General features: G+C 55.5%; 2 protein-coding genes across 12 annotated transcripts; both read left to right on the forward strand.

Moving 5' to 3' along the window:
* Positions 1-457: 457 nt before the first annotated feature.
* RIPK3 (receptor interacting serine/threonine kinase 3) lies at positions 458-4698 on the forward strand. Of its 8 annotated transcripts, none has more exons than XM_055309384.1 (10): positions 458-613; positions 758-898; positions 1029-1338; positions 1962-2101; positions 2228-2274; positions 2467-2634; positions 2746-2813; positions 3271-3630; positions 3773-3833; positions 4378-4698. In XM_055309384.1, the coding sequence occupies exons 1-10, from the start codon at positions 594-596 to the stop codon at positions 4521-4523; spliced, it is 1461 nt and encodes a 486-aa protein (XP_055165359.1). In that variant the 5' UTR covers positions 458-593; the 3' UTR covers positions 4524-4698. The 8 variants fall into 8 exon arrangements, with proteins under 8 accessions (XP_055165359.1, XP_055165362.1, XP_055165364.1 ...); XM_055309387.1 differs by having other exon boundaries at positions 758-873; XM_055309389.1 differs by having other exon boundaries at positions 758-873; positions 1175-1338.
* Positions 4699-5892: 1194 nt separating this feature from the next.
* ADCY4 (adenylate cyclase 4) lies at positions 5893-21446 on the forward strand. Of its 4 annotated transcripts, XM_055309270.1 has the most exons (26): positions 5895-6009; positions 6324-6534; positions 7766-7963; positions 8053-8214; positions 8801-8950; positions 9391-9539; positions 9619-9730; positions 10427-10554; positions 10703-10861; positions 11121-11253; positions 11450-11623; positions 14134-14177; positions 14325-14411; positions 14628-14697; positions 15048-15145; positions 15834-15918; positions 16033-16170; positions 16786-16896; positions 17150-17334; positions 17526-17610; positions 18042-18200; positions 19759-19905; positions 20200-20307; positions 20399-20513; positions 20833-20957; positions 21226-21446. In XM_055309270.1, the coding sequence occupies exons 2-26, from the start codon at positions 6376-6378 to the stop codon at positions 21376-21378; spliced, it is 3234 nt and encodes a 1077-aa protein (XP_055165245.1). In that variant the 5' UTR covers positions 5895-6009; positions 6324-6375; the 3' UTR covers positions 21379-21446. The 4 variants fall into 4 exon arrangements, with proteins under 4 accessions (XP_055165247.1, XP_055165248.1, XP_055165245.1 ...); XM_055309272.1 differs by lacking the exon at positions 17150-17334 and having other exon boundaries at positions 5893-6009; positions 16033-16235; XM_055309273.1 differs by lacking the exon at positions 21226-21446 and having other exon boundaries at positions 5894-6009; positions 20399-20509.
* Positions 21447-21997: the final 551 nt, after the last annotated feature.

The raw sequence follows: 21997 nt of genomic DNA on the forward strand, positions 1-21997 counted from the left end.
TCGCAGATGAGGACTCCTGCGGCACCCTAAATGCTCAGTGACAGCTAAGCTGGCTGTGACACGCAGCAGGTGCTCAGGAAACATGAGTTAGTAAAGAAAAGCACTCTCTTCCGTTGGCCTCCAGGGCCCACCACAAAGTCAGAAGCCCTGGGTTAGGGCAGCCCAGGTGGCTCAAGCGGTTTAGCGCCGCCTTCGGCCCTGATCCTGGAGACCCAGGATCGAGTCCCACGTCGGGCTTCCTGCATGGAGCCTGCTTCTCCCTCTGCCTGTGTCTCTGCCTCTCTCTCTCCTCTCTGTGTATTCTCAGAAATAAATAAATAAAATCTTTAAAGAGGGGGGGAAAAAAAAGCCCTGGGCTAGACCAAGGTTCCGCCTAGCTTCTGCCCGCAGATGCACCCCCGGGGCGTGCACCAGCCGCGCCCGCCAAGGGCGGAAGTGCTGTCGTCCCTCCGCTCCTCCCCCTCCGCGTGGAAGTGCGAACCGGGAAGCGGAATCCGTGCATTGGAGCCGGGCCCTAGCCCCAGAGATTGACCCTCTCACACCCCGGCTCCCAGAAGTCACTCGGTCGGTGTAGACTTGCACTTTCTGACCCGATGTCCGGCGGCAGGTTATGGTCAGTGGAGGGCGGGCTGCGGCTCCAAGCCTCCGACCCTGGCCGTCCGGCCCTCCGCGGGAGCGTCGAGCCCCCGGGGTCACGGAGGTGGGGCAGGTGGGCGGTCCGCGGAGCAGCTGGAAGACCAGGCCCCCCCTCTTTCAGGCAGAGCGGTCCCCGAGCCCCCGTGGTGCCTGTCGAGGAACTGGAGAATCCCGAGTTCGTCGGCGCAGGTGGGTTCGGGGCGGTGTTCCGCGCGCGGCACAGGACGTGGCGCACAGGTGTGGCGGTCAAGATCTTGGAGGGGTGAGTGGCCGGAGCTGACGGCCGCCCCGGTCTGCCCGAGGAGGAGGGGCCGCTGTGCTGGGAGCCCGAATCGGGAGGGGACGGATCTTCCAGGAACAGAGCGTTACTCCCACTCTTTCCTGGAATGCAGGGAGGCGGTATCCAGGGAGGTGAGGGCCATGGCCAGTCTGTGTAACCAGCACCTGCTGCTCCCGCTGGGAGTCACCCAGAAGCTGCAGTGGGAATATGCCTGTGGGCCTGCTCTGCTGACTCCATTTATGGAAAATGGTTCCCTAGTAGGACTGCTGCAGCCCCACTGTCCCCGGCCCTGGCCACTCCTCAGCCGCCTGCTGCAGGAGGTGGTGCTGGGGATGTGTTATCTGCATAGCCAGAATCCTGTGCTTCTGCACCGAGACCTCAAGCCCTCCAACGTCCTGCTGGACTCAGACCTGCACGCCAAGGTCAGCCTCTCCATTGCCCAGCCCAGCCCCTGGACACAGAACCTGGTGCAGTCCTCTCTACTCCATACCCTCAGCATCTCCCTCTGGATACAGGGTTGCCCAAAGGTCAAAGCCCACCCAGGAGCTTTAGCCCCTACCACACCAGGTATGAGAGCCTGACCAACAAGGTCAGTTCCACAGACACACCCACCCCACACCAGTCTGCCAAAAGACCCGTCGTTAGGACACCTGGGGGGCTCAGAGGTTGAGTGTCAGCCTTCAGCTCAGGGTGTGATCCCGGGGTCCTGGGACTGAGTCCCGCACTGAGCTCCTTGTGGGGAGCCTGCTTTTCCCTCTGCCTATGTCTTCACCTCTCACTCTCTGTGTCTCTCATGAATAAATAAATCTTAAGAAAAACAAAAAAAGACCCATGGTTGACCTAGCCCAGGAGACTCAGACCTTGACCCAGCCCCATGAAGAGGGGACCTAGGCCTCCAACCCAAAGGCCTCACCAGTCCTACCATTCCCCTAACCGTCATAACCCCCTTTATGGCAGGACCTCTACCTTGTGGTGGGAGAGGGGCTTCTGGAAGCTTCCTGGCCCTATCCACCCTCTACCTTCTCCTTCTTCTCTCCTTTTACAGCTGGCGGATTTTGGCCTGTCCACATTTCAGAGAGGCTCAAGGTCAGGAGCTGGATCTGGGAAGTCAGCCCCAGCCTACCTGGCCCCAGAACTGTTGCCTGATGTAAACCGAAAGGCATCCATGGCCAGTGATGTCTACAGGTAAGGTACTCACTCCAAACACACATTCCAAATCTCTACACATCTCTGGGCTTCTAGGGAACTGCATATGGGAAAGGAGACTTTGCCAGCAGGTGGGCCAGGCCTCAGTTTTGTGTCTTCCTGCAGCTTCGGGATCCTAATGTGGGCAGTGCTAGCTGGAAGAGAACCTGAGAGTAAGACTCTGGGCAGACACTGGGATCCTTAACTCCAGATGCCCTCCTCCTGCAAGCCTCCAAGCCCTCTTCTTCTAGCTTACCCTCTCAGACTTTCTCCTCACCTCCCTTGGACTACACTCCTTTCCCGCTTCCACAATGGAACACGTGGTCCTGAATGTTTTCTCTTTGCGTCCCCCACCCCCAACCCAGTAGTGGCCCAGACATCGCCGGTGCGGGAAGCAGTGTATGAGCGGCAGATCCGGCCCCCGTTGACCAAGCTGCCCCTGCCCAGCCCTGAGACTCCTGGCTTGGAAAGACTGAAGGCATTAATGCAGCACTGCTGGAGCCATGAGCCCAAGGACAGGCCCTCCTTCCAAGGTGAACTGGCTGTTAGCTGGCAGCCAGGGTAGGCTTGGATTGGTCGGCAGGGGGCTTCTGCCTGGGAAACTTTGGCTCACCTGCCTGCCACCCACCTTGCCTTGTCTCCAGAATGCCAACCGATCACTGAGGAAGCCCTCAATCTGGTAAATAAGGAGATGGATGCTGCGGTCTCCACAGTGAGTGTCTAGTGCCACCCCCCCAGTCCAGGAGCTGGGCGAGGATGGCACAACATGGTTCCCTTGGCCACTCGCTGACTCCTCACTGACCTCTGTTCAGTGTGCCTTAATCTTTGTCCCCACTGTCCCCATCTCACCTCTCAGTTCCCAGGTAATAGATTATGGACCAAGGTGGGGCACTTGAGTGGCTCGGTGGTTGAGCATCTGCCTTTGGCTCAGGGCATGATCCCGGGGTCCTGGGATCGCATTGGGCTCCCCATAGGGAGCTTGCTTCTCCCTCAGCCTGTGTCTCTGCCTCTCTTTCTCTGCGTGTCTCTTATAAATAAATAAAATCTTAATATAATATTATATATATATATATATATATATATATATATAATGGAACAAGAGACTCCTCCCTTGGGTTTAGGCTGGTTCTCCCACCTCCGTGCCCAGAAATCTCCCCTTGTCCTTGCAGGTCAAGAAGTTCCTGTGTGAAAATAGAGGCAGCCGGATATTGTCTGCCCCCCAGCCAGGCCCAGGAGGGATAGAAACAGAAGGCCCTAGGGGGACCACAGGAAGCCATGATATCACAGCCTCTGAAATGCTAAGCAAACTAAGTCTGAAGGAGTCCCCCAACTCTGTTCCTAAAAAATGGACAAACCTTCCTGAGACGACCAGGGCACAGGGAGACAAGGTTCAGCCTGCCCGGTTAGCAGGGCTACCTTCTGATTCAACAGCCTCATCTCCCCAAACTCCAGAGACTTCACGTTTTGAAAATCAGATGGCCAGCCCCAACTTGGCTCAGACCCCAGGTCCTGGACCTGAAGGGAATCAGGTGAGACACTGGCAGGACTAGAGGATGCGCTAGGACTCCCATGAATCCTGTGTCCCTTGCTAGGGAAACTTGAGACTAAGGGGGTTGCAGCAGGGGAACAGGCCCCAGGAAGGGAAGACTCAGAGAGCTGTGTCGTTCGCAGGGGGCTAGGAGACGTCGCACCAACTGGCCTCCCAGGGCACCAGGGCCTAATCCAATACCAGGTACCTGCTCCCCACTTCTTCCTTTCTCCTACTCAATTCTTCTGTTGGCTTCCTCAAGACTGTATGTAGATCCAGGATACCTTGAGTAGTGGGAGAGAGAAAGGACTAGTGGCCAAATCCCCCAAACTTCTCATTTCATAAATGAAGAAACTGATACCGCCTGGGACTGGATCCTGCTGAGGTGACATAGCAGAGACTAGATGTGCCTTGGGCCTTCAGACTTGTCCCAGAATCAGCTCTGTGAACCCTTAACCTGCTGTTGTTATGTTGGTCCAGAGGGGCTCCTAGAAGGAAAGACCCAAGTGTCAGGGTCTCAGACATTAGTTGCCACTCCTTTTGAGCTTCTACAAACCCAGGTCTGAAGGGGCAGCACAAAGACCAATGCCCAAGGCCCACTTTGACTCAGTCACAGCCGGCCTGGAGACCCCATGCTTGCATTTCCCCAGGGTGGACACAAGGTGCCGCTGCCCCTCCACCCTGTGGCTCCTAATTTTGAATTTCCAATTACTTAACTCTCCCACCACCACCACAATTTCTTTTATAGGTAGCCCTATTACCATATGTGACAGCCGTGCGGTGCAGGTGGGAGACAACAACTATTTGATTATACAAGAAGGAACTGCCTTGTCCACGCAAGGACAGGCACCTTGGGGCATGGGTAGAGGCTGGCAGTGGGCCTCGCACGAGTAGGTTGGAAAGGGGAACCACAAGGAGGACCACAAGAACCAAGAAGCCTGAAGAGAGCTGCAGGGCTGGTAGGAAGAAACATCTAGCTACTTCTTGGACTCGGGGCAATTAGCTGAGACTTTCTTTGGGGGCTGACTTTGTGCACACAGCAGTCAATAAACATAGTGGATTGTTTCTTTGTAAAGTTTGTTTGTTTGTTTATTTATTTATTTATTTGAGAGAGAGAGTGAGAGAGAGAGCACGCAGAAACAGGGGGAGCAGCAGAGGGAGAGAGAGAAGCAGGCTCCAGCTCAGCAGGGAGCCCAGGCCTCTGGGATCATGACCTGAGCCAAGGCAGATATTTAGCTGACTGAGCCACCCAGGCACCCTAAACACAGTGGGTTTTCAACCCAAGTGCTGTATTTGGAAGCATATTTGGAAGCTTAAGGCTTAGGCCAGGGTCCAGGGGTGGAGAGCCTGGTAGGAGACTGGAGAGCTGACACCGAAGGAGGCAGGAGGCAGAGGCCCTGCCGTGTAGCTGAGGCGGAAGCGGAAGCGGGATGCTGAGGACTGGCGGGTGGGCAGTGTGGCACACAAGGTCAGGCCCCAGCTGGCGGCAGGAAGGGATCTGGGAGGCCTGGCTCCTGGGGCAGCTCTAGTCTCTGGGCGGAGCACTTCCTCTAGATCCCGTGAGACCCCACCCTAAACCAAATTGTCCTCTGGGCTATGGAGACTCCGCACTGGGGTCCTGGGGTAAGGGCTCTCCGTGGGCAGTGAAAGACCCCACACACCTCTTGCCCTGCGCAATGCCCCCAGCCTCTTCTTTTCCTCCATTACAAGCACTCAACACCTCCACTCCCTCGCACCTTGCTTCCCGGGTGGAGCCCTTTGACCCTCAGCTGGTGTCTGGAGTGGAGAGCTATGGCACGGCAGAGCTACACAGACGTGCCCCCTCCCATGGGGCTGGACGGCGCCACAGGGACAGTTCAGACTGCACAGCAGCTGCGTCCAGGCTGGAGGGGAGGGGGACGGTGGCAACCCCCTGCACCCCGCGCCAAGTCCTAGTCTCCGATTGGGCCCCCCACATTCTTCCCCACATTCTCATCAGCCTTTGACTCCAGCACCGCTGCATTCTCCCTGTGACCAAGGGTTCCACTCCCATTTTGACACTCGCTCCTCCGCCCAGCCCAGCCCAGCCCAGCCCAGCCCAGCCCCTCGCATCTCCCACAGTCCCATTCCCCTTTCTCAAGGGGACCGGAGGGGGGAGGCGACGGTAGTGTTAGGGGAGACAATGAGGGAGGGAGGAGGCCTGGGGAGTCCGCCGCACGGGAAGGGGCCGGGCAGTCCGGCCGGGGAAGTGGGAGGGGGCCGCGGCGCCCGGAGGGAAGCGCCTGCCGCCCGGGGCTCTCAGCCACTAGCTCCTCGGCGGCCGGGACTCCACCGCCGGCTACCGGCTACCCCGGGCTCCCTCCTCGGGCCTCGCCCAGCAGCCGCGGCAGCCTCGCGGGCCGTGAGTTTGGGCGGGGCCGGGGGTGGGGTGGGAGGGCAGCGACCCGAGGCTCCTTGGCTTCCACCCCAGCCCGGTCCCCCCCGGAGATGAGGCTCTCGCTAGGACACCTCTGCAGGCTGCGTCCGAGGGAGGAGGAGGAGCGAAGGGCTGGGCGGGCGGGCAGCCCTCTCCCCGCCGGCTGGGAAAGGGCTGGGAGGCCCCAGGGAGTGCGGGGCAGATGGGCTTGCGCGCGGCTGGGGAGGCAGCGCGGCGTGGCTTGACCCCGGCGAGCCCCGAGCGGCCCCGGCACTAACGCGGGCCCCGGCGCTCCCCAGCCCGAGTTCGCCCTCCGCCGGCGCCGGCGCCGCGGCCCGGGCAGGGCCGACCATGGCCCGCCTCTTCAGGCCCCGGCCGCCCCCCAGCGAAGACCTCTTCTTCGAGACCTACTACAGCCTGAGCCAGCAGTACCCGCTGCTGCTGCTGCTGCTGGGCATCGTGCTCTGCGCGCTCCTGGCCATGCTGGCTGTCGCCTCCGCCAGCGGCAGGGTGAGGGGGCAGCCTCTGGTGGCGCGGGACCCCTGGGGGTGGCGGGTGGGCACTGCCGAGAGGGCGTTTCGGGGTGAGGATTTGGGAGGAGCTCTTTGCTGGAACCCAGGAAGGAAGCGCCGAGCCTTGCTAGGGAACGTAGTGATCCTGGACAAGTCCCTGCACCTCCCTGGGCCACAGTCGCTGGGCCGCTGGGCCGCTGGGCCGCTGGGCAAAAGCCGAGCTCTGGCTGCTTCTGATCCCTCTCAGGGTACTGACAGACTTTCCGTGACCTCCTCCTTCCAGAGTGAATTCAGCAGCGGGTTTTCCCATTTTCCAGAAGGGAAATTACACTGGGCCCCGGGGGAATCCGTTTCCTGGTTTTCTTTCTCTCACGGGGGCTGTGGGGCAGCCGAGCCCATAGACTCCCAGGAGACGCCCTCCACTCCACTCACATTGAGTCCCAAAATAAAGCTATTTCCAGGTTCTTTTTTTAGGAGAAAGGGGGTCTTCAATTCCGTTTCTGGAAATATCCCGCTCCCAAGTTTTTTCACGATTCGGAGGCAAGTTGGGAAAGCCGCTAAACTGACCAGTTCTTGCCGGGCCACCTCGAAGTCCAGGAAGAGGTGGGGACGCAGGGCAGGGACAGCAGCAGGAGGTCGTCGCCCAGAGGGCCAGAGTGTGGTGCTCCTCCCTGGCCTGCCAAGGAGAGGGGTTCCAGGTGCCCTCGGCCACTGGGGCACTTCTTGGAGGGTGGGGGGTAGGGGCTATTCCCAACCTTGTGCCCAGAGCAGGGAATCTCCTGAGCAAATCGGCCAGGTTCAGATACCCTCATTCCTAAGTGCCTTCTGTGAGGTAGGATTTTTCACTTGCTTCAGGACCCCAGGAAGGTGCTTGAATTCCTATTTGACAGACAAGAAAGCAAGCTCAGAAAGGTCCCGGATTCACAAATACGCAATATGGGTTCTAGCCAGAGGCTCTGGTTAGGTGGCGCAAGGCTCAAGCCCTGCTGCCACACACCGGTGAGATATAGGTTGAACCGTACGAGATAGCTCTGCAGATTCTAAACAGATTATTGGCAACATCCTATGGTTCAACCGAACCTGAATGACCAGCCCAGGTGCCCTGTCTCCTTTTCCTACTTGAGTTTGAGACACTTTTCAGAAGTGTCCCAGGGGGCTGCCTTTCTTCATCTTGGAGGAGCTCCCCAACTCTGCGCTCCAGTCTTGCCGCAAGCCGCCCCTCCCCACAGGATCTAGCCTCAGACCCAGGCTTCCTGATCACTGTGCTGTGTGCGCTCGGCGGCTTCTCACTGCTGCTGGGCCTGGCATCCTGCGAGCAACGGCTACAGCGCTGGACCCGTCCCCTGTCCGGCCTCGTGTGGGCAGCGCTCCTGGGGCTGGGCCATGGCTTCCTCTTCACTGGGGGCCTGGTGAGCGCCTGGGACCAGGTGAGAGGAGCGAGCGGCAGGTGGAGCAGGGGGCAGGAGGACTCCCAGGCCAAGAGCAGCTGGCAGCTTCCCATGCCCCTCTCCCTCAGGTGTCCTTTTTCCTCTTTGTCATCTTCACCGTGTACGCCATGTTGCCCTTGGGTATGCGGGATGCCACCGCCGCGGGCCTTGCCTCATCACTCTCCCACCTGGTGGTCCTTGGGCTGTACCTTGGGCCTCAGCCGGACTCCCAGCCCGCGCTGCTGCCGCAGGTGAGAACGCGCTGCGCACTGCACCATTGGTTCCTGTGAGCATGCACCAGCCGCTCACTGAGCTGTGACTCCACTGAAGGGCGCAATGCTAAGCACAGGTACTGACACATACGCCCAGACGGTGCCCTCATGGAGCGGGTACACCAGTGCAGCACAATGCTGCAGACACCAGAAGACGCCTGGGCCCACGGGGAAGGGACTTCACCAGGGAGCCAGAGTTGTGGGGACAGAGGTGGATGATGGAAACTTCACTGGGAATATAAAATTGGAGCTTGAGTAGTTTTGTGCTGCAGCTGACGCAGAGGGAAGGTAGATGGTGGAGTGGTATTCCAGGCAGAGGAAACGTATGTGCAAGGGTTTCTAGACCTAAGAGGCCTTGTTGGTGCACAACCAAGTCTAGAGCAGGGGTACTGCAGGGGAGGAGAAGCCCCCCCTACAGACTCCCCAGTGTGGCGCCAATTGCCTGGAAATTCTTAGATCTCTAACTGTAGAGTCCTCCTCAACCCTCTTGGGGACCAACTCCAGCTATACACTTGAGGACTCCCACCCCCCCAGAGCGCCCTCCGAGGCTGACCCTCTCCCACAGCTGGCAGCAAACGCGGTGTTGTTCTTGTGTGGGAATGTGGCCGGAGCGTACCACAAGGCGCTGATGGAGCGTGCGCTGCGCGCCACATTCCGGGAGGCACTTCGATCGCTGCATTCGCGCCGGCGGCTGGACACGGAGAAGAAGCACCAGGTCCTCGGGGCCGGGGGCTGGGCAGGACCGGGGTTTGAGAAAGGAGTTGTTTATATCACCCAGCTGGGCTCCTTAGCAAGCCAAATGACTTTGGGCAGGTTACCTGCCCTTCTCTTTCCTCCTTTGTAAAACGTGGCTACTGTGCACCTTGGAAAGTTACGTTACGTCTCAAAAAACCTGAAGCTTGTAAAAGCACTTTTTTGATACGAAACGAAGAACTCTAACTCTGGCATTGGTGCTGGGAGTTAAGTCCCTAAATGTGAATGGTGCAGGATGGGGTGCTGAGGCCCAGCTTTATGTGAAGGGGGAGATCTGGGGGGGAGTCCTCTGGGAAGCATCTAGTGGGGCTGGAGAAGTGGGTAAGCTCCTAAGTCGTTGGAGGGCTGGGACTCCTGGCTTTAGGTTGCAAGAGGATTGATGTTCATGGTGATCTTCTCCAGGAACACCTTCTCTTGTCCATCCTTCCTGCCTACTTGGCTCGAGAGATGAAGGCAGAGATCATGGCCCGGCTTCAGGCTGGACAGGGGTCACGGCCAGAGAGCACCAACAACTTCCATAGCCTCTATGTCAAGAGACACCAAGGAGTTAGGTATGAGAAAGGATGGCCAGAGGGGAGGAGGGGCGTGGGCTGAGACCTTGACCCCAGTGATGCAATCTGCCCTCCCCAGCGTGCTCTATGCTGACATCGTGGGCTTCACACGGCTGGCCAGTGAGTGCTCCCCTAAGGAGTTGGTGCTCATGCTCAACGAGCTCTTTGGCAAGTTCGACCAGATTGCCAAGGTCAGAGGGGGCCTTCCTCCCTACCCAGGGCCCTTCAAATGCCCCACCCTGGAGAGCCCCTTCCAAGGGAAACTCCTGACACCTAAGATCCCAGTCCCATTTCAGAGCCCATGTATCCCAATGGAAGATATTCCAATGGAAGTAGGAAACCCTCTCAGACAACCCCAGGTATGGAGCTGTTCACCACACATCTCAAACCTGGAGAGACTTCTCAACATCTCCACAGATGCCCTAACCACAACACCCCCAAATATGCTCAGAACCCCCAGTGTAGGGGCCTGTGGACACTATACCGAATCTAGAGAGATTTTCATATGTTCTAATCTTAGGGAGCCCTTCCAAGGGAAATCTCTGCCCTGTACAACCTCAGCCCAGCTCAGCCCAGCCACCTGTTCAGACCCCAGGGATGCCCCCAACAAACCTAATTTTGGGTGTCCCCCAGAAAACCTCAGTCTCGAGGGTACTTTCATGTGCTCAAATCTGAATACACCTTACACATGCCAAAGCTGGGGGAGACCCACAGACCTCAGCCAGCCCCATATCAAGTTAAGGGAATCCCTAGATCTGACCGAGTTTCCCAACTGCAATATTCTTCAGGAATATCACATTTGCTCCCACTTTTCCCAGCTGCCCTGTGCCTCATCTGACCTCTAACCAGGTGCCCCCCCCTCCCCCTGCATACACGCACACTCCCAGGAGCATGAATGCATGCGGATCAAGATCCTGGGAGACTGTTACTACTGTGTCTCTGGGCTACCGCTCTCCCTGCCAGACCACGCCATCAACTGCGTGCGCATGGGGCTGGACATGTGCCGGGCCATCAGGTCAGCTCAGGTGGGTGGGCAGGAGGGGTACCAAGGGCTGGATGTGGGCGAGCAGCAGGCAGGGTAGTGGAAGTCCTCTTGGAGAGAGGGAAGGGTGTGGCATGCATAGGGCCAAAGGCAGCTTTCAGACTGTGCCCTATGTACTCAGGAAACTCCGGGCAGCCACCGGCGTGGACATCAACATGCGTGTGGGGGTGCATTCAGGCAGTGTGCTCTGCGGAGTCATCGGGCTGCAGAAGTGGCAGTATGATGTCTGGTCCCATGATGTCACCTTGGCCAACCACATGGAGGCGGGTGGCGTGCCAGGGTGAGAGGTGGGGCTGCAGGAGCGCACAGGAAGAAACCAAACGGGCTCCTCACATGCTGCCACCCAATTCATAATTCCCTAAAATGAGCACAATCCCACGTGGAACTCAAGGGAGATCCTAGCATGCCGGGAGGGGTGCTGGGAGACATATCCTGTAGCACAGGGCCTTGCTTAAAGTCAGACCTCTGGAAGGATCCTTGAAAAAAACTGAGAGGTTTGCAGGCCCTCCTTCCTGATTCCCCCTCCCCGCTCTTTCCAGAAGAGTACATATTACAGGAGCTACCCTGGCCCTGCTGGCAGGGGCTTATGCTGTGGAGGATGCAGCCATGGAACACCGAGACCCATACCTTCGGGAGCTAGGGGAGCCTACCTACCTAGTCATCGATCCCCGGGTAAAAGCCTAGTCCCAGGGGCTGGCCCATCCTAACCACCCACAACCAACAGGCCTGATCTTCTCTCCTGTGCCAGAGATTGAATTCCTGGATCCCAGTGTGTGTGTTGAGGGGGAGGAGACCCCATCTTCTAGGGAGTGTTGGGAAAATGTAGAAAATGTTTGTGATCCTGACTCTCTGTCCTCATATGCCCCAGGCTGAGGAAGAGGATGAGAAGGGCACTGCAGGAGGGTTGCTATCCTCTCTCGAGGGCCCCAAAATGCGTCCCTCAGTGCTGATGACCCGCTACCTGGAGTCCTGGGGTGCAGCCAAGCCTTTTGCCCACCTGAGCCACCTAGAGAGCCCCGTGTCCACCTCCACCCCTCTCCCGGTAAGTGCACCTCTGGCATGAGCCCTAGCACTTACTGACTCCACCCCCACTGCCCTCCCAACTTCCCTACACCCACCACCAGTGAGTCATTTGATGACATCTCAAGATCCTGAACTGTCTGGTTGCTCCAGTCACTGGCTCAGACCTTTCCTTGCCCTTCTTTCCAGAAAAAGAGCAAAGATGACTGTCTTCTGAGCTCACTTGAGTTGCAAAATCCTGTAGCACTATGTCCATTGTTCCCCAACGTCCACTCTGGAATCCTCTTCCATCAGTACCACAAAGACCTAGACGACACTTCTGGCTCCAAAGCCAGTGCTCACAACCATTCCCACCAGAAAACATCTCTATCAAATTCCATTCCTGAGACTGCACACTCTCTTTTTTTTTTTTTTTTTTTTTTTTAAAGATTTTATTTATTTATTCATGATAGTCACAGAGAGAGAGAGAGAGGCAGAGACACAGGCAGAGGGAGAAGCAGGCTCCATGCAGGGAGCCCGACGTGGGATTCGATCCCGGGTCTCCAGGATCGTGCCCCGGGCCAAAGGCAGGCACCAAACCGCTGCGCCACCCAGGGATCCCTGCACACTCTCTTTTAATCCCCACTAGGATTGGGAAGGTGGTGCAAATCAGTTATTGCCCCTCCTCTCCAGCATTTGTGTCAGGATAAGATGAGATGACAGTGAAAATCTCCCATGGTCTTGAAGGAAGTCACCCTGAGCAGTCAGGAGATGGGGAGAGAGGGAAGAGAGGAAACCAGCCTTCATCCCCCACAACAGCTGGTTCTAAGGGTTGTTGCTTGGTCACAGGCAGTCAGAACCCTCTCTTGCAGGAACTGAGGCCATGATCCAAAAGGCTTGCCCCAGGATTAAGTTTCTCAGCCTGCTTTCCTCCATTTTATCTGATCTTCCAGCCACCTTTCTGCAGATCATCCTCTCAGAATCTTCTCTACTGGGTCAACCCAGTTGGATATATGGGATGACTTCAGAGTACCCTTTCTATGATCCATCTCCCCTCCCCACCCACCTAGCAGGAAAGCAGGCCAGAGATTAGTAGACACTATGGAATGGGGGGGATGTCGCAGCAGTGATTCAGGAGAATACCTAATTCAGAGTCTTAACATGGGGTAGAAGAAAGGTCAGAAGGGCTGAGTGAGCAGGAGAGAGAGAAAGAAAGAATCTAAGACCCTGCTGGCTATTGCAGGATTCCCCCACCCCCACCCCCACCCCAGGTGGAGGTAGAGTAGAGGGTGGGCTTTGGTGGGAGCCTGGGGACTGTGAGACAGTGCTGGGTGCAATGCCCATAGCGAGATGCCCCCCAGAAGCCACACCAGACTCCCCCAAGACCCCACTAGTGTGCAGACTAAGAAATGTCAGAATGGAGAAGTAGGAACCCCTAGTTCAAGGGTATCTCCAGAGACAGGACCTCATCAGCCCAGAATTCACTCCTCAGCCCCTGAAGTGCCAAGCCCTCCATCAAATGTTAGAAATCCTGAGAATCACATTAGCTTACCCTTAAACAATGGGGAACTCGGGTGGCAGGGCAGTGTTGGTGCTAGTATACACCATCCATCCATCCCTCCTGCAATTTTAAAGAACCTACTATGTGGCAGGGGCTGGGCTAGTTCTTGAGAAGACAGAAATGAATAAAACGTTTTCCCTGCCTTTGAATAACATACAGGCATCGAGCAAGATGGAGAGGCAGGCAGGTAGTTTGAAAAAAGTTAGGCTCAGACCTAGAGGCATAAATGGGCTCATACCTAGATCATCCCTCTTAATCTCCCTTTTCCTCCCCTCTCCTTCTCCTATATTCTAGGTTTGGGCTTGGGGGCCCCTGTGACCCTGTGGCCTTCATATAAGCCAGAGGAGCAGGAAAGAACAGTCACCAGACCCCTGGTCCTGGGCAGTGGCCACTGCTCTTCATTCTTTTTCTTGGGACTTGTCTCATCTGCTTTACTTGTCCTCTCGCTTTCATATCTTTGCCCACAGTGCACCTTCCTTTTGGTGCTGAAAAGAATGGCTGTGACCAGGTTTGTTTCTCTTCCTTCCTCTTTCCCTTTCTTCTCCTTTTTTTGTTTTCTGCTTCCACCACCTCTCAGCTCAGCCTGACCACAAGGGAGTCAGAATGTTCTGCTGCTTCACTTCAAACCAATGAGGATTTTTTGGCATGCTGGGGTGATGGGCAAATCCCTGCCTTTGGGATTTGTTCAGTCCTTAGGGAAGATGACCACTCCTCAAGCCTACAGGGTTGTCTCATAAGTGGTAGGAACCAAGGATATAAGAGCATAAGGACCCTGGGTGTCAGGAAGAAACTTTAAGGAATAAATGTGGTTTGACCCTTCCCTTAAGGGCAGGTGGGATTTGGTGGAAAGAGGAAGTCATTAGAGGCAGGGGGAACTCACATCAAATGCTCAAGGCCAAGGATGTATATAGACATGGAATGCCTCATGTCAGAGAGGTTTCAAGGATGCTCAGCATCTCCTCATCTCCCCCTTTGCTGTGGTCTCCCCACAGGAGAAGACGCTGGCCTCCTTCAGCCCTCAATGGAGCCTGGACCGGTGAGGAGGCCCCAGCAACTTTGACAGCGAGGCTGTCAGCTGTCGGAGTGACCTGCCTCCATCCTCTCTGGGTGGGGGGCTGCTCCTGCTTCACCCACCTACTGTTGAGAATCTCCTATGGTGACAGGTTGGGCTCTTACTGTGCAGGAGCCGTACCCCCCGGGGACTAGATGATGACCTGGACACTGGGGACGCCAAGTTCTTCCAGGTCATCGAACAGCTCAACTCTCAGAAGTATGGAGAACAAAAGGCAGCCGGGAGGGGCGGGAGGGCTGGGCCCTTGCAGTAAGGTAGAGGAGAGATGTGTTTCCTGATGTCCTGGTGGGAAGGGAAGGACTTCCCTGCTCCCCCCAGGAAAACACACATCTGTCCATCCTCCCCCCCCTCACCGTCTCCACCCTGCCCTGCTCTGCCCTTCCCTTTCCTCGCCCGCCCCCTACCTCCTACCAGACAGTGGAAGCAGTCAAAGGACTTCAACCCACTGACACTGTACTTCAGAGAGAAGGAGCTGGAGAAAGAGGTGGGTGTGGGGGGTAGCAGCGGAAAATCCTCTAACCTTAGGTCCTTGGCCTTGGGGCGGGGGCAAGCCCTGTGGACGCACCTCATCTCCCAGGTCTGCCGAGTTTGTGATCCTGGGGGTGAGGGGCTTGTGTTTCTCTCCAAATGGACATCACCCTGTAAATTGAATTACTAGTTGGAGATGGGAGGGAGGAGGGCAGCTCCTTGGAGAACCTGGAGGGGCTACCAGAGACTGCACTGGAGGGTGGGGCCATGAGGCCCGGACATGCACTTCTTGCCTCAAATTGGCACCTCCAAGGTGATGGGCAGCCTTGGTGGGCCCTGTCTCCATACTGACCCCTGCCCTTCCAGTATCGACTCTCTGCACTCCCTGCCTTCAAATACTATGCAGCCTGCACCTTCCTGGTTTTCATCTCCAATTTTGTCATCCAGATGCTGGTGACCAACAGGTGAGAGAGTGCCCCAGGCAAGGGGGGCCCTGACTCACACACATACCACCAGGCTCCTCCTGGTCCTTGACCCACACTTTCTTCCTTTACCCACTTCCCCTTGGCTTCAGGCACTGACTGACCCACAGAGGAAGCGTGTGTTCTGGGGAAGCAGTGATAATCACAGCCTTCATTTTATGATCATACATCCTGTGGACTTTCTGCATAATCTAAGCACTTTCACATGCCTGTCTCTGGGTCCTAACAGCTTTTCCATAAAACAGGTTCTGTTTCCATTGAGAAGCTCAAATCTCACAGTAAATGAACTTAGAAAGCAGGTCCTCATTTTTAGTTCATGGCTAGGAGGGGCTGCAAGGAGTTGTCCAAAACTCAGCTAGGTGGAAAGCCTTTGGCCTGAAGGCTCAGAGATTGACCTGATGCAGCCTCAGCCCCTTCATGAGCCCCCTGCCCCTTCCAGGACTGTCCCTACCTCATTAGTTCCTGCCACGCCCCACCACTGCCTTCAACCCCCTCAGCTTTCCTGGATCATCAGTGTGTAATGCCTTTGTTCAGCTCAGACCCCAATGGAGGGCCAGTTCAGATCCCCAGGACTGCTTCTCCTCACATATCCCGACCAGGTTGCACAGCACCCTCCTGACACACAGAGCCTTCTCTGACCCTGCAAGTCCTCTCTCTTGTCTCCCTTTAGGCCTCCAGCTCTGGCCATCACCTATAGCATCACCTTCCTCCTCTTCCTCCTCCTCCTCTTCGTCTGCTTCTCAGAACACCTGACGGTGAGGTGGGCTAAGGGGTGGAAGCTTGGTGAGCTGGGCCCTTACCACGACCTGGCCCAAGGGATGGGGGAGTCCCCCAGCCCCATGGCTAAGATTCCTGTGCTCCTTCCACAGAGGTGTGTCTTGAAAGGCCCCAAGATGCTGCACTGGCTGCCCACACTGTCTGGCTTGGTGGCCACCCGGCCTGGACTGCGAATTGCCCTGGGCACTGCCACCATCCTTCTCGTTTTTGTCATGGCTGTTACCAGCCTGGTGAGGGCAGAGGGGCCCCTATTCACCCCCATCAGGGCCCATTGGACCTATCAGAGGTTGAACAGGTACTCCTGGATTTGGGAGAGCAGCTGGACTGAGGCCAGGGGATTCTGGTAATATTGGACAAGTATAAAGAAAAAAAAATCAATCTGCCACCTGCGTAATTGTTTATAACACTTCGGTGGACATCCTATCTTTCCTGTGTAGGCAGATCTTCATTGTGTGCTCACTCACTATGATTTTGTAGCTGAGTTTGGCTAATTTTTCAGAACTTATAATCATTCCTAAAATTCTATCCCCGAAAGACACCTTAGGAATCATCCCCTAGCCAAGTTACAAAAGAGGAAGCTGAGGCCCAGAGAGGTTAAGTGGCTGACGAGATCACACAGTGGATCCATTGGCAGACTAGTGCTCAGGACACCCATTCCTCCGTCCCTGCCCACCCAGCAAGGACCCCAGTCCTGGGGCTCCCTCGCTAGCCAGAAATAGCAGACTCCTCCCCTTTGGAGGAGTCTGGCCCTGACTCATCCCGAGGTCAGCTGAAACCCAGCACAAGCCACCGTTATACCCAAGGTGAGCCGACTGCCCACCTCAGCTCTTCACCTCTTTCTGCAGTTCTTCTTACCAGCAGCATCGAACTGTCCTTTCCGGGCTCCCAATGTGTCCTCCGTGGCTTTCAACCTCTCCTGGGAACTCCCTGGGTCCCTGCCTCTCATCAGCATCCCAGTGAGTGTTCCTCATAGCCCTGAATCTCTTTCTCCAGAGCCTTCTTTGGCTCCTCCCCCTACCTCCTTAGTTGAAGAACATTCCATCACGTGGATTGGGATAGACATAAAACACACTTGATGTGTGTTTGTGTGTATGACACCCCCGTCCCCCGGATAGGACCTGGGCCCTGTGAGGGCAGGGCAGGGAGCCCTGGGATATTCACACCTGTGGCATTTGCCATGCCCCTTGACCGCTCTACCTGGCCCCACAGTACTCTATGCACTGCTGCGTGCTGGGGTTCCTGTCCTGCTCCCTCTTCCTGCACATGAGCTTTGAGCTGAAGTTGCTGCTGCTTCTGCTGTGGCTGGGGGCCTCCTGCTCCCTCTTCCTGCACTCCCATGCCTGGCTGTCCGACTGCCTCATCTCCCACCTCTATCCGGATCCCTTGGACTCCAGGTGCGCACGGCCACTGGACAGGGTGCTTAGGCCCTCTGGGAGCAAAGCAGAGCTGTCCTCACCTCACTGGCCTGAACCAACCACGGGGCAAAGGGGGAGGGTGGCTGAGGGCTACATGGGCCCTGGGGGTAGGGAGGAGGCCATCAGGAAGAGGCAGGGCAAGGGGCAACCCTGATCCGTGGCCTCTGCAGGCCAGGGGTACTGAAGGAGCCCAAACTGATGGGAGCTATCTCCTTCTTCATCTTCTTCTTCACCCTCCTTGTCCTGGCTCGGCAGGTAAGTCACCCAGTTCAGCCTTCTAGGGCTTCCCATATTTGTGACTTGGTCTTTCTCACCCTTTCCCTCAATCTTACATCTCCAGGGTTGAGCCCAAACGGTGTGCCCATTGGAAGCTTCTAAGTGAAACTTCCCGTTCCCTTTCTTTCTCCTTCACTACCCAAGGGAGATGCCCTCAAATCCTCCCTCCCTCGTCCCTCCCACCCTAAGTCCAGGAAAACCACCCACAAGAAAGCATCCACTGCCAATTCTCCCCTAGTTTGAATCTCGTTTCAGGGGAGCCTCCCTGGGGATAGTTGCCCCTTGAGCCTTCTCTCTAGACTGGGGAGTGGTGCAGTTTGGGGCATCATGTGTTTGGGGGGTGAACACTCAGGAGCTGAGGCTCTCCCTGCACTGCGCATCTCCCCTTGGGCCTTTGGCCACCCTGCCAGAATGAGTATTACTGCCGCCTGGACTTCCTGTGGAAGAAGAAGCTGCGGCAGGAGCAGGAGGAGACAGAGACAATGGAGAACCTGACTCGGCTGCTGTTGGAGAACGTGCTCCCTGCTCACGTGGCCCCCCAGTTCATTGGTCAGAACCGGCGCAACGAGGTGACTCCCACCCCAGACTCTGAGCCCCAGATGCCATAGGGACTAGTTTCAGATGAGAGTCTTGGCCCTTGGCCCCACGTCTCTGGACTCCCCAGAGCCCCTGGTGGGTCAAGTGGCTGCCTGTTCCTGTCAGATAGTGCCTCTATTTTCATGAGCTCTTAGGCTTCATCTGGTGAGCACAGAACCTCTGAGTTCTAAGTTCTTACTTAGAAGGAGCATCCTCTCCAACTCATGGCCACTCTGTGCCTTCGAGTGTTGATGGGAGTTGTATGGAGGACACAGTCCACAGTCCATGCAGCTTTCTGGCCCTGCACTATCAGGATGATAGCCACTAGCTATGTGTGGCCATTTACATTAAGATTAATTAAAATAGAACCTTCATTTCCGCAGCCTCACTGGCCACATTTCAAGTGGCTGAGAGCTGCTTATGGCCAGTGACTGCCATATTAGATGTTGCATATATAGAACTTTCCAACACCATGGGAATTTCCATTTGTAGATGTTAATCGCCATCCTCAAATATCGTGCTATAATCAGACCATCAGAGAAGGTCACCCACATATTTGCACCATTTTAGTTGTACCACCACCACTTCACCCTGTCTGCTATAGAAATACTCTTGGCCTCTCTTGAGGAATGTTAAAAGAAACAGGTCAGGGGCTGTTTCACAGCTTCACGCCCTCACCGGTTTCTTTCTTTCTTTCTTTCTTTCTTTCTTTCTTTCTTTCTTTCTTTCTTTCTTTCTTTTTTAAGATTTTATTTATTCATTCATAGACACACACACACAGAGAGAGAGAGAGAGAGAGAGAGAGAGAAGAGAGGCAGAGACACAGGTAAAGGGAGAAGCAGGCTCCAACCAGGGAGCCCAAAGTGGGACTTGATCCCGGGTCTCCAGGATCATGCCCTGGGCTGCAGGTGGTGCTAAATTGCTGCGCCAGTGGGGTGCTAAATTGCTGCCCACCGGTTGCTTTCTGTACTCAAAATTGGCAGTGGTTCTACATCTCCTGGTTTCTTCTCTTATTTACACTGGGACTCTTGTAACTGCTCCTGTTTCTATCTTCACATTGGCTACTAGAAAGCCCAGAGCCAGAATCTAGGACGAACAAGGACTTCATGTCACCCATTTTGTGAACCAACCTCAAATAAGAATCCATCTTTACCAGCTTACCTTTATTTTCTCTTTGTCCCATTTCCCCTATTATTTGATCTTCCAAATAGTAGCCATCTTTGTAAACTGACTTAACACCTTTTAGCAGTAAGATATGATAGAAAGATGATACCCATTGACACCATTTCCATTCTTGAAGAGACTCCTTTCACATTGCTACGAGGTGATCCTGAGTTCAAACCCCTGTCTCTCCTCGAATCATCATGAGACCTAGTCTTTGACTCCCAAGTCACACATCCCTGGGATAACCTGGCCCTACCCCCTCCCTCCTTTCCAATACTTCTTAAATACAGGGGTAAGAGTATGGACACAGGGAGAAGGGCCCATGCAGACAGACCCACAAGGAGAGGAACGTGGCTTGCTCCCTCATCCCAGCGTCTCACCCCCTAGGACCTCTACCACCAGTCCTACGAGTGTGTCTGTGTCCTCTTCGCCTCAGTTCCAGACTTTAAGGAGTTTTACTCTGAATCCAACATCAACCACGAGGGTCTAGAGTGCCTGCGGCTGCTCAATGAGATAATTGCTGATTTTGATGAGGTGACAACTCCAAGGGTCCCCCAGATCCTTCGTTCTGAATGCTAGAATTTCCCACCAGTCCCTCCTGCCCATTTGCTCCCCAGCCAGGAGCCCATCCTCCTCTCCCTCGCCCTGCTGCTCCTTCTCTGATCCTCTAGCTCTCCAGAAACTCTTCCCATGATCCACTCTCCCTCCCACCACAAATCCTGACCCCACAACCTGGTCCTTTCATTTCCAAAGGCCTGGGGCTGGGCTTCTGAGAGGGAGGAGGGAGAGAGCAAGAAAGCCTGGGGACACAGCCTCCTTTCTGTACAGCTGCTCTCAAAGCCCAAGTTTAGTGGAGTGGAGAAGATCAAAACCATTGGCAGCACCTACATGGCAGCTACAGGCTTAAATGCCACCTCTGGACAGGACGCACAGCAGGTACAGCACCCCTTCCTTACCTATCAGCCCATGAGGGGCTCACACTGCTGGGCCCTCACTGACCCATCTTGTGGGGCTGGCTTGTTACTAGGATGATGAGCGAAGCTGCAGCCACCTGGGCACCATGGTGGAGTTTGCAGTGGCCCTTGGATCAAAGCTGGATGTCATCAATAAGCACTCATTTAACAACTTCCGCTTACGTGTGGGTGAGGGCCCTCCCTTGTTGGGGCGGTCTGGGACTTCCTCTTCACCTTCCCAAGCTCTTCCTCCCCTAAGTCCTTTATTAGCTACTCCCCAGCTCACCCCCAACCCCCTCCAGCCTCCTCCCTGGGGATGGAGCATGAAGCTGCTGGGCCAGGAGCTCTGGGGCTCAGCCACTCCTTCCCTGAGCCACACTTCTCCAGGCCCTCTTTTCCTCTAAGAACTGCAGGCCTTTCACCCCAATTCCTGGAGCTTCCCCTTCCCCTGTCCCTCCTCAAATTCTGCCCACCACCCAGGGCCTCTCTTTACCATACCTCTTGTCAGGGTTGAACCATGGACCTGTAGTGGCTGGAGTGATTGGGGCCCAGAAGCCACAGTATGACATCTGGGGCAACACGGTGAATGTGGCCAGCCGCATGGAAAGTACAGGAGTTCTGGGCAAGATCCAAGTGAGGAGGCCACATTGGAGGCATGGGATGGGGGGATCAGATAAGGCCACCCCCACACTCCAGACTCACTTTTTTTTTTTTTAATTTATTTATTCATGAGAGACACACAGAGAGAGGCAGAGACACAGGCAGAGGCAGAAGCAGGCCCCACGCAGAAAGCCGGATGTGGGGACTCAATCCTGGAACTCCAGGATCATGCCCTGTGCCAAAGGCAGAGGCTTAACAGCTGAGCCACCCAGGTATCCCGACTCACACCTTTCAATTGCAGGTGACTGAAGAGACAGCGCAGGTGCTGCAGTCCTTAGGCTATACCTGCTACAGCCGGGGCATCATCAAAGTCAAAGGCAAAGGGCAGCTCTGCACCTACTTCCTGAACACAGATTTGACACGAACTGGCCCTCCCTCGGCCACCCTAGGCTGAGACTCCCAACCACCCTCACTATTCTAAGATCCTCAATAAAAGGACTCGGGGGGCACCTGGGAGGCTCAGTCTGGTAAGTGTCTGACTCTTGATTTCGGCTTAGGTCGTGATCTCAGGGTTGTGAGATGGAGCTCCGCCGCTGTGGGGTCAGCGCTGGGTGTGGAGCCTGCTTAAGATTCTCTCTCTCCCTCTCCCTCTGCACTCCCTTCTCCTCTCTTTAAACAAACAAACAACAACAACAAAAAACCCGACTCTGGTATCACTGAGGCCAATTGATGTCAGAAGCTTCTCTGGTATAGCTGCAGATCACTTCCTGCTTGCCTCTCAGCAGGATGCTTCTTCCCAGGCTAAACTGAGTGTCTGTGTGTATGCAAGTATGACCATGAGTGTGTTAGAAAGGAGTGATTCTTCTTCACAAGCTGAGGACTGCCTCAGCCTCCCTGCCTGATTCCAGTATTTAGTACACTTTGGAAAGATAAAGAATTTTAGCCACATGACTCAAAATAGGATTTGTCCTTTCTGCTTCCCACCCACAAATATTGGGAAGGAGTAACTAGGAAGATGTCATTTGACCTTCATTCAATTCACTCAATAACCACTAAATAAGCACCTGCTCTGT

Source organism: Nyctereutes procyonoides, unplaced genomic scaffold, assembly GCF_905146905.1.
Source record: "Nyctereutes procyonoides isolate TBG_1078 unplaced genomic scaffold, NYPRO_anot_genome, whole genome shotgun sequence".
Taxonomy (NCBI): Eukaryota; Metazoa; Chordata; class Mammalia; order Carnivora; family Canidae; genus Nyctereutes; species Nyctereutes procyonoides.

What these genes read in the sequence shown, in the direction of transcription:
- RIPK3 (XM_055309384.1), top strand. Translation starts at nt 594, where the DNA reads ATGTCCGGCGGCAGGTTATG. An exon ending in ATGGCCAGTGATGTCTACAG is followed by an intron (nt 2,102 to 2,227) that starts GTAAGGTACTCA and finishes GTCTTCCTGCAG; the next exon opens with CTTCGGGATCCTAATGTGGG. An exon ending in AGGGCCTAATCCAATACCAG is followed by an intron (nt 3,834 to 4,377) that starts GTACCTGCTCCC and finishes TTTCTTTTATAG; the next exon opens with GTAGCCCTATTACCATATGT.
- ADCY4 (XM_055309270.1), top strand. Translation starts at nt 6,376, where the DNA reads ATGGCCCGCCTCTTCAGGCCCCGGCCGCCCCCCAGCGAAGACCTCTTC. An exon ending in AGAAGGAGCTGGAGAAAGAG is followed by an intron (nt 14,698 to 15,047) that starts GTGGGTGTGGGG and finishes CTGCCCTTCCAG; the next exon opens with TATCGACTCTCTGCACTCCC. An exon ending in CAACTTCCGCTTACGTGTGG is followed by an intron (nt 20,514 to 20,832) that starts GTGAGGGCCCTC and finishes ACCTCTTGTCAG; the next exon opens with GGTTGAACCATGGACCTGTA.